Below are 11035 nucleotides of genomic sequence, written 5' to 3'. Positions count from 1 at the left end.
CAGACCATTTGTATCTGAGGGCTCCTGGACACTTTGGCTGCTCTCTGTGGGACTCCTTGAAGTGGCACTTCAGCTGTGTTTAGTGCCTGATAAGTTAAAAAACCTATGAGTTTTGCCTCCATTGCTGAGCAAGCCAAATGGTCCTTGTGAAGCCATTTCACTTATTTTTCCCTTTTTTTTACATTCTTCCTTTTTTTTTTTTTTTTTTTCCTTTTCAGTTCTACCATTTTCTGTTGGTTTTGGTTGGTTTGGGTTTTGTTTATTTGGTTTGTTTTTGTGTTTCCTTTTGGGCTAAATAACATGTGAGCACCGTCACTTAACCAAATTAGGTACACCACTAGAATTCTGAAATTAGTGGGGACATGAATAAGCACTTTTGTCAATATAACTGTTCCCATATACATCTGAACTGCAGATGCTGCTATGGAGCAAAAAAAGTATCCCCTAGACTTCAATAAGTCAACCTTATCATTAAACCAAATATGTTAATTCTGTTACTGAGATGAACTCTGGAATATTTGTGCAGACCCATTCCCAATGTTAAATTGTCACCTCTCACTGTTTGGGAGTGCCATGTATCACCGGAAATGGTGTTTGCTCCTTTCCTCAGCAGTGTTGCACAAACAGCCCTGAACTGCAGGTGACTCACCAAAAAGTGCCCTTTTCTCTGGTAGCATCCTGAGGGTTATGTTGGTGGTGTCTCACCAGATTTCTGGCATAGTCTGAATCTGGTGTCGTTGGTGGGCAGGGTGTGACACAGCCAGGTATGCTGAGCACACACACACACGGGCTGTGCTGCAAGTGGCTCCGTGTTCCTCAGAGAAAGGCAGGGGGGATTTGTTTAAATACCCGAGAGACAAAGGCTTCAATCACAACACATTTTCTTAGGTTGTATCAACAAACTGAGAGAAATCTGAAATTGTAACATGCTGGTTTTGGACATGTGTTGGTTCTCCAGCAGTCTTTTTATTTTTCTGGTTTTAGTTACCTTTTGTAGTTTTATGACAGGTATGACAGGCTGGAGCCACTCTGCTTGTGAACACTTTTATCTCTTTGAAGATTCTCCTTTTGAAATGAAATGTTTCTTGGCCGTTCTTAGCTCAAAGGTGGAACTTTATAGGGAGCTGGATGGAACTGTTTGCTGTGGGGGGAACTCCAGAGCAATTTTACTTCCTTTGAAGATGTGTGTTGTTCCTGAAGCTACTTTTGTGCAGTAGGAAAATCATCTGGGGCCAAGCAGGAAGTTGTGAGGTCTGTGGCACATCCCAGCGAGCCCTCGCCCTGCATCGCACTGTCCCTTCCCTGCCCAGGAGACAGCTCTGGGCACTCAGGATAGGCAAGGAGAACTTTTGGACAGATTTATTCTTAAAATCCACATCTGAGGGTGGGCCTGCACAACCCACGTGGAGTTCATTGTTGGGTACCAGCCGGTAGTGCTGGAGCCATTGGTTTTGTTTGGTGGGTTTGTTTTTCTTCCAGCTACCTCCACATTTCCGCCCACCCGTGTGTTTGAAGCTCGTTGTGCGGTGCTGAAGAATAATAAAGGTAGATAAAGCAAATCCATTACATGACCCACTGCTCTGGTGATGCTGGGTAGGTAAGAGCCGGCCTCTCCCGGGCTGAGGGGCGCGGCTGAGGTGAGCTGAGGGAGAATCCCCTCCCAGCCGGGCTGAGGGGGATCCCCTCAGGGCCGACCTAAGCTTTATGAGGAACCGCCTGTCATGGCCGGTCTGAGGCGGGCTGAGGGATTCCCTCAGGGCACCTGCGGGGTGCTGGAGGGACACCCTCAGGCCACACTGAAAACAGAGGAGGTGCCGACCTGAAGCGGCTGACAGACCTCTGGGGGCCGGTCTGAGGAGATGCGGAGGCGCCCCGAGGCGGGCTGAGGGGACACCCCTACGGGCTGGCTGAAGAGCCGGTGCAGAGCACGGCTGAGGAGGCACCTGTTAGGGCCGGTTCAAGGGCGGCCGAGGAGCCGCCCTGCTGCGCCGCCCCGGGCCGGCCGCACGGACCCCTCGGGGCCGCTGGGGCGGGGCGCGCACGGCCGCCGAGGCGGGGCGAGGCGCGGGCGGAGCCTTCCCCGGCCCCCGCCCCGCCGGCCCCGGCCCCGCCCGGGCTGTCAGAGCCGGCCTGTCCCGGGCAGGCTCGGGGCGACCGCGGGATGCGGCGCTGAGCGCGCTCCGCTCGCTTTCTCCGTCCGTCTGTCCGTCCGTCCATCGGTCTCCCCGCCCGGGCTCCCGCACGCCGAGATTCCCTCCCGCAGCCCATGATGTGCCTGGAAAGCGACGGCTCCTCCGGCAGCAGCCCGGTCTGCGGCGGGCGGCTCCGAGCTGGCGACGAGGAGGAGGAGGAGGACGGCGAGCGGGGCTGCTGCGGCCGGGGTGCCGAGGGCGAGGTGCAGACCCTGTCGGGCAGGATGAACCCCCCGCCGGCCGGCAAGCACCCCGACCGCCCCGCTGCCCTCCGCAAGGCGCCGACCCTCGGCCGGGCCCGGGTAGCGGCCGCCGGCATCCTCAGTGTGGGCAACGTGCTCAACTACCTGGACCGGTACACCGTGGCAGGTGAGCGCACCCGCGGCTGTGAGTGCATCCCCTGCTGCCCGGGGACAGCCCTTCCCGGGCACGGTGCAGCCTCCGCCGTCCCCGGAGGGTTGTCCCGGCTCGGGTCAGCGGGGCTCGACCGCCGTGCCGGGGCTGGAGAGGAGGGATGGCGTGAGCGATGTGGCGCGGCCGGTGCCCATTGTGCGGCCCCTCCGGTATTGTTCTCTAGTTTGTGTGAATTTTATCGAAAATAAGAGGAGCGCCCTTTGTTTGTCTGGGCTCGATGGCGGAATCGGTGCTGGGATTCGGGAGGCACCGGTGTCTGCAGCGCGGTGAGAGCGGAGGGCGCTCGGCGAGGTTCGGGGTGATGGCAGACGCGTTATCGATCCCGGCACAGGGTGAACGCTGCGGGCGACAGGTGCAGCTGCGGCCGGAGAGACACAGTCTGCTGCCAAACAGACATGCGAGCGCGGGGTGTCTTTGGGTGAAAATCGCAGCGAAGCAAATCCCCTTTGCTTTGTTTCTGCGGAGTGCGTCCAGCCCGGAACAGCCGGCTGCCCTTCAGCCCTGTGCCAAGGAGGGTCCCTTCCCTGCAGAACTCCCGAGCAGGTGACAGCAGAGCTGGCAGGAGCGGGCGCAGGAGGAGCGGCTAGGCAGCTGCAATGCACTTTGCAAAGCTCGGTTTTCTGAAGGTAAACACGTAAAATCATGCGCTGGTGGATGTGTGACCAGCCGTAGTATGTGAACCACTATGTTCCTCAGTACTTACTACTAAGTGAAGCTCAGCTCCAAAACAAATGTCTGTTTGGATGTTTACTGTGCCATCCTAGAGAGGACTCCTTGTTTATTCTTGTCAGGCAATAACAGCCGGGAAGAAGCTAATCACTGAACTTTTTCTAATTAGAAATGAAGTAGGCTTGTTGGTAATCAACTGTCTCATGTCATTAGAATATAATACATATTCTCTGTTTGGCAATACTGATAATTTTATCTTCAGAGCTTACAAAGGGGTTTGTGCATGTATAAATTTTTCTCTATGCATATATATGTTTTAATCACTAGGACTCAATGTGGTGTTAAGCAAATCAAATATTTGTTTATACTACATTAAAATAATATATGTTTGTAGGGCAGTGATAGAGAGCAAGGGACACAAATCCAAGTCACTGTTGTTAGAATAAGTTGGCCAGGTTGTATTTATTTTGTCTGGAGTAGGGAGATGGGGAGGATTAGAAGGAGAATTTAGCTGGCACCATTGTGGCTTTTTTTGTTTTTCTTTTTAGATGTGGCTTGTTCCTTCAGGAAATGTAAAGGCCAGTATTGGAAGATATTAAGTACTCGGCTGGTAGTCAGTCTGTTACAGAAGGAAGCTTGAAGGTAGAAGGTTAACCTGTTATTATTGAAGGAAATTGTAGTGTGCTCCCTTGCACTCAAATAGAGACCTCTCTAAGTGGAGTTTTTCTACAAAACACCTTTAATGCATAGGAAGTTTCCTTTTTAGGAAGCTATTCCCCCCATCATGCATTCTTTAAAAAATAAAAATCACATCTAGTTCACCTATTTGCTCTAGCACTTTCACCAAGACCTTTGCCATCTGATTTTTCTGCCTGCAAGAACTGAAAGCATCCTCTTTTCTGGAAAGGCTGGAAGATGCCTGTCCAAGCAGAAGATAAAAATGCCTGCTTACTGTAATGTGGCATTGCCAAACCCAATGCTGTGATTGCTGGAATTTCTAGGACAAGCTCTGGTATTACTGTGCTCAATAACTGCCCTGTGGAACTTATCTATTAACATTCAGCTTGATATCAAAGGTTTGAGATCTCAGACATCAGACTTGCCTTTGGGGACAGAATCAAACTTTGCATGGGCTTTTTGTCTTCTGTCAATTGGTGTTTACTTTTCAAACTGGTCTTATATAAAGTGCTAATCTAAAACATGAAATAATTTAAATCCAGTGTAATGGAAGAGTTGTGGTAATAAAAATTATATGTTTTGAGCTCAAAACTGACTTGATTATAAAGTCTTCTCTAAAAGTAATCTTTACTTTTGTATTTTGAGTCTTAGTGCATACCACATGCTTATGTGATGTGCACTTGCAGATGAATCAAGCTAGCACTTTGAATATGCAGCTCATGTCTCAAGACAGGTAATAATTAGTAAATACAACTCTCCAGACCTTCAAAGTACATTTCAAATATGAATTGTTGCAGCAACATAATAAGGGATTTTAACACCAGCCATGTTATGGCAGAGGAAGTAGCATCAGAAGTTATGATTTACCTAAGGCCAGTGGACTGTTGTGAGAACTGGAATTAATTTCTGGTTCCAGCTCTATTTGAAACAAGTGTTAGAAGAGCAGCAGTTCCAATGGAAACTGGTTCCTGAGGATTTGTCTCCAGGGTGATCCTGCTGTGGATTCTCTGATGTCAAATAAGTTGACCTTTGTCATTAGCCTTTCTCTTCTTGTCTTATAAGAGTCTTGCATCTACCCAACCATTTTTTAAAAATGAAAGTGTTGGAAGCTTTGGGACTTCTTCCTGCTGTCAAATTTAGTCAAAGGCAGGTCAGTGGCCTCAAAAGCAATTAGCAGGCAGCTGACAGACAGACATAAGCAAACAGAGTATCCAGCTGTATGGGCACAATACTCCAAGTACATCTTCTGTCTTACTTGAGAACTTAGTTGCAAACATTTTGGTTGGCCAAAAAGTATAAGAAAAAGCAAGTATATATTTAGTGTGTATACGCACACACACACACACATATATATATATAAACAAATATATGCAAGTATGTATTTATTTACTGGGGGAAAATTATATACAGAGTTATTTCCAGATGTAATTTCCTGAGTATCTTCCACTATTTTCTAACATAGCCTCACAGAAGCTGGATAGCTTATATCCAGCCAATGTAAGAGATTCTTATGTAATAGAAAGAACTAGGCTGGCCTGTCCTATAGCACATCTTGCCCTTAAAAGTAAAAGCTTTTGCATTGCTACAAAGCAAACAGCAAATGTGTTATTTCTTGGTGTTTACACTCTGGACACATAAACATTGTGTATAATGAGTTGGTTTTGGGTAATCATTTTTTTCAAGTGCAACAAGAAAGTAGCTGCCTGTTTTCCTGGTTTTGGTTTAATGACTTCCCAGTATGGACTAAATGAGTTTATGATGGGACATGCCTTTTTGGTATCTGGGACAGAGCTTGAGTGCAGTTTCCAAGATATGGGGCATACACAGCTTCATACCTGACACTAAGTTTGCAGCTTTTTTTTGGGAATACATGATGAAAATGGGCGTCCACTGAGGACTGGCCTGTTTCTTAAGGTTTCAGGACAAGTTTCTTCCGGTACTTAAAAATAAAGAGTTGGCACAGCAGTAGTGTGTATTTCAATAAGGTCCATATGTTTACAAAGGGTTGGAAATTTCCAGCGTGTGTGGAGTATGTTGGAACATACTGATATTTGGGAGAAGCTGTCCCAGACAAAAAGTGCCAGTGCCTCTGCTGTGGCTTTTGTAAAGAAAAGATTGAAAACTCAATCAATGCTGAGCATTACCAACCTGAAGGGAAATGATCCTCTGCAATTTTCTTAATAGGTCTTTGATCATACTGATAACAGTTGCCTGTGGAGAAGCATTCTTTCAAAAGCTGTGATATTTTGCTGCTATTAGGACAACAAACAAGGGGAAAACAAAAGTAATGAAACCATTGCAGGTTTCCTGTGAAACTGCAGGATTTCATCCATCCCATGATGCTAGGACATTTCTTCTTCCTTAATGAAGTTTTGGGAAAAGTCATCTTGCCTTCAGAAGCTTGGAATGTGGTTTCACAATTATACCATGGGTGACCTTTTACTGTGCCTGCTGTTGACGATGAAAATAGTCTTGCTTAATTAGGGTGTCACCTCCACCTTCTAATTCAGATGCTACTTCCTGGCATTTCTGTAGTGCTTTAATTTAAAGGTAACGATTTAATTAAGCTGGAGAACTACCCAGCAAAGTAAATGAGTCTCACTATCCCACTACAGAAGGGGAAACCAAGTTGCAGAATGTTGGTGATTTGCCTGTGGTAATGGAGTTCATGGCAGAGCCTTGGCTGGTATCAGTTCATTGCTTGAGGTTCTCCATCCCTGTCACACAGTACGTCACAGACTTTGGTCTGCTGGTTTTGTCCTTTAAATGTCTGCAACTTGCTAATAACTGTATTTGTGTTAATTAGCCTCTCATTACAACACATAGTTGCAAATCAAATGCCATTCTTTGAAGATACACACATGCAAATGATTGCTGAAAGTTGAAAGTCAAGTTTACAACTATGTAGTACAGACTCCAGCTGAAGGGTTAGGAAAGGTTCAGCACTAACTCTCAAGTGCAAAAACATTCAAGAGGTTGTGAGCCAAAACTGCTTCTTGTGAGCTGAAATTTCTGATGGCTGATGGTAACATAGTGCCCAATTGAGTGTTCCTTAGTGAATGTAGTCAGAGAATTCACATGGAATGGGATAAAAAGAGCCCCTTCTCCCCTTTTAACAAGACTATGCTCAGTGCTCATAGCTTCTGGGAGGGAAGTATTAAGAGGCAGTGCAAGCACCCAGGACACAGCTCTGGAAAGGCTGTAATGCTGGAAAGTATTAGAAAATAATATTGACAGAATGCACTTGAGGCAGCAGTGCTGCCAGCTCACACATGTGAGAGTTTGTGAAAGGATGACAGTGTTTTACTTGGGCAGCAGGGACCTGCTACTGACTCAAAATTCAACAAGTCCTGCTTTGGGAGCAGAAGTTAGACTTGAACCTCATGCACTTCAAAAGCAGGAGACAGAAAGTGCTCTGCAGCACAGTGATGGGGACTGTGCTACAGCATCTTGTTCTCGAGTGTTGTTTTCCCTGTGTAATGGGCTTTATTGCAAAGGCTGCTGCTTCCTGTTTGCTGATTCTTATGCGAGTTGGCAGGATTTGTTCCAGAGTATTTTACATTTCAAGTGAAGTCTTATTATGTTTAATCATAGTATTTTTTTCTTCCTTGTGCTGTAGGTTGGCCAGATACTAACTATCTTTGTTATTATGTGCAGATTTTCCTGTTTGACTCTGAGATCCTCTTTCATGCATGTTGATTAATTTTATCCCCAAAGCATCCAAGGCATCACAGCCAGAGAATGTGGCCTTTATTACATGGAGTTAATATACTCATAAATATTGAGTGTGTTCTTAAGAATAATGTAATGATCTTACTAGTCCCTTGATCTCTGTGACTGTCAACACCAGAAGCTTTGTGATAAAGCTTCTCTGGTCAAAAGTGTGGGAAATCTGTAATCATTCCTTCAGACTTTTCAAATACCATACCAAGCTGCAAAAGGGTTAAATTCTAATAAATGGCACTAACTGAGAACATTTGCTCTTCATTTTTCTGGTACACTGTGCATGAGAAGCAAATAAGCTGCTGATGACGTAGCATGACTTGTTATAAATTTGAACAGATATTGTTAAAAACTGGTGACTTTTCCTGTAATACAAAATCCCATAGCTCTTGCTTGGTATTTCAGTTGCTGAGGAACTTGTGGCAGAAAGGTGTTGTAATGTATCACCTACATCAAATAAGGTTTGTGAAGGTCTTGAGGTTCCTTAGAACTATCAGAACAAGCTCCTGGTACCTCTTCAGGAGATTCAATGGGAAACCGTGATTTTATTTGACAGATAAAAATTAGGAACTGCAGAGATCAGAACTCTTCTGAGCCGCTTGTTTGCATCATCATTACTTGATGTGTGTTGTAGACCAGGACATTGTTGTGCCACTTCTACGGAATCAGGTGGTGCACCCAAAGTGCTTATAGGCCACATCTATCTCCATATCTCCAAGATATATCAGAGAGCTGCAGGCCAAGGGTGGAGAGTCAGAGGGACACAAGAGACAGCACTGCTCAGTGGCAGAGGTCCCAGAAGATGAGCAGGCTTTTTGGTAGGCAGTATAGCCAAGGGGTGAGGAGGGATTTGAGGGAAGAAAAGGGCAGCTTTCAACAAGCGCTTACAAACAGCATCTTCCAAATATGATGAATGTCACGGAAGAAAGGATGAAGATGTCTGTTGGAAATGGATAAAGGAGGATGATGCCCTTCTGGCTGAGAGAGTTTTGTGGAAATTGGCACTATGGATGTAGGGTGATGAGTGTTCTAGAAAAAATGTGTGTGTGCAAAATGAGTTCTACAAAGAACCTCTGAGGTGCCTAAGGGGCCAGGGAAGTTAATGGGAGCTGAGCAAAATGGGCTTGGGCTCAGAGCCCAGAGAGGTGTAAGTGAGGTGAACACCTCATGGTTTCCAGAGAAGTTTTGAGTACACATCTTGGCATGGACCTTTCTTGTAAATTGAATTTTTGGTGAATTGGTCTGAAATTCTTGGTCTGAAAATCAAGAGACAAATCTGAGACAGGTAGAGGAAAAATAAGAGAAAGAAAGCCCCAAACAACCTGAACCAAACAACAATCCCCCAGTCATTACTACTGAGTTCTTAACTATTAGATGCCCCCTTTGACTTTGGTGCTGTAAAACCTCTCAGCCTGCAATTCATTGACAGGATGAGTACCTCACCTAGAACTGCTGAACTGCTGAGCACAGCAGGCATCTCATGCATGGCTTTTCTTTTCTTTACACATCTGTTTTCATTGTTACTTTGTGTGTGTTTTTGTCTGATGTAACCCAGCTATTTCTGTAGGGTTGCAGGGAAAGGAAGTGAAAGGGAGCACGGATATCCGTGCTCCTGGTTTTACAACATTATGTAAAAAATCAGGAGGATGAGAATGTAAGGGATTCTGGCTGACTGAAGGGATGGAGAATCCCTCCCGCTCGTGGTCATGACTTTGGACCTGTCACCAGTCAGGAGTGCTGAAGGTTTCTTTTGGAAGGCTCCTGAATGAGCTGTTCAGGGTGCTCTGGTGGCTCTTCCCACTCTTCATGGTGCTGTGTGTTTCAGGGAAGCCTCTGCACAAGGCATGGCTAGACCCACCACGTTATCTCTCACTATATAAAATGACAGAGTAAGGAATGGAATTCTGCTGTCAGGCTGCACCTTCTAGACAGCAATGGAGCATATTGTGAGAACATCCCAGCTATTCTGTACTTCTGGTTTTGAGGAGATAGGTATCAATCCTCCTTCTCCAGAACTGATCTCCTGCCACAACTGAAATCATAGAACAATTTTAGCTTTAGAGAAAAGAGAGAAATACAGAAGAAAAACTAGGCTTTATGCCTTGCCTTTCCTAAGTTCAGGCCTGAGCAATATGAACATACCAGGTTATATTGTTGGTGAGCATTATTATCTCCTATAGAGATTTTTTGTTTCTTTCTTTTTTTGTTTTGTTTTGGTTGGTTTTTTTTTTTTTTTAAGATGTATTTCTTATGCTTCTGCTGGTGGCCAGCATCTGCAGTAGCTGAACACAAGAGCAGGGGGAAAAGACCACTGTTTATCAGGAGAATAGCTGCAGTAACAGCTTGGAGTTTGGCTGGCAGAGTAAGAGAACCCCATGCTGGAATGAAAATCCTTTCAGCCTTGGCATGTGATGATATTTTTTTTTAATTTTTTTGTTTTAAGGCTGCACTGAACCAAAACTGCAGTAATCCATCTTACTCCTTGTTCAGGCTTCTGCCAATAATTATGTAAATAACATATCACAGTTAATTATTTGTTTCATAGCTTCCTATTTTCTGTATTTGTATTAGCAACATGTCATTATTGTCTTAGAATACAGCTGTGTGTTCTTGGCAACATGGAAAACAACAAAAATGGGTGAACTGGCAGTGACAACATGACTGGTGTCTGTGTGAAGACTGCAGGGCCTGAATTAAACCTGCCTGAAGGTTAACTCTGATTCCCGTGGCTGTCCTGGGATTTGCTGATCTGTGCTCTCTGCATATTCTCATTTCAGAGAAGTGATCCCTCAGGAGGGTTTGCCAACAAAGCAGTATGGATCTGAAAGGTGGAGGGGGGGGGTCTTGCCCTGCTGTTGATTTGTGATTTTCACTTCTCTCTGCCTGTCACGTTTGCATTTCATGATTTGTGCCTGTGTGGTGGTGGTGATGACCTTGGAAGTTTTGCTTTTAATCCTGGCTTAGGCAGCTGCTTTAGTACAGCTTTCCTACCAGGTGGGCAGTTTGGGAACTTCACAAATCACTGTGTGCTCTTGCTCTGTTCCTCTTCAGTGAGACTTTTCCTTTGAAAATGGGAGACTATGACAGGATTTCTTTTCTAATAATTTTGCATAAGATACTGTATTCTCATTTTCACATTGCCTTTAGTGTTGGGTGGTTTTTTCCATCAGACTGGTGCTTGTAAACTTTGCCCCAGCCAGACCCGCTGGGGCTTGGCTGTCCCAAGCTGTAGGATGTAAATAATTTGATGTGGCATCAGCTGACCAAGTGCCACTGCTGTCCAGGCTTCAGTCCCTGAGCAGGTTGGTGGATGAAATGTTGCTTATGGGATGCTGAATCAGAGCTGCTTAAGCACTTGG

The 11035-nt window shown here is 45.5% G+C and overlaps 1 protein-coding gene across 3 annotated transcripts in view; it reads left to right on the top strand.

Moving 5' to 3' along the window:
- Positions 1-2117: 2117 nt before the first annotated feature.
- Positions 2118-11035, top strand: part of LOC121351459 (protein spinster homolog 2-like) — a 134514-nt gene continuing 125596 nt past the window's right edge. For all 3 annotated transcript variants that reach the window (XR_005954799.1, XR_005954798.1, XM_041463601.1), the window contains exon 1: positions 2118-2561. Coding sequence is in view for 1 of the 3 variants with exons in the window: in XM_041463601.1 (XP_041319535.1) it covers positions 2267-2561 (295 nt within the window). In the remaining 2 variants the exon portion in view is untranslated. The remainder of the gene's footprint in view (positions 2562-11035) is intronic.

Source organism: Pyrgilauda ruficollis, unplaced genomic scaffold (assembly GCF_017590135.1).
Source record: "Pyrgilauda ruficollis isolate IOZ18807 unplaced genomic scaffold, ASM1759013v1 scaffold168, whole genome shotgun sequence".
In the NCBI taxonomy this organism is placed as follows: domain Eukaryota; kingdom Metazoa; phylum Chordata; class Aves; order Passeriformes; family Passeridae; genus Pyrgilauda; species Pyrgilauda ruficollis.
The sequence above is the reverse complement of the archived record's forward strand: the minus strand, read 5'-3'. Positions and strand labels throughout refer to the sequence as shown.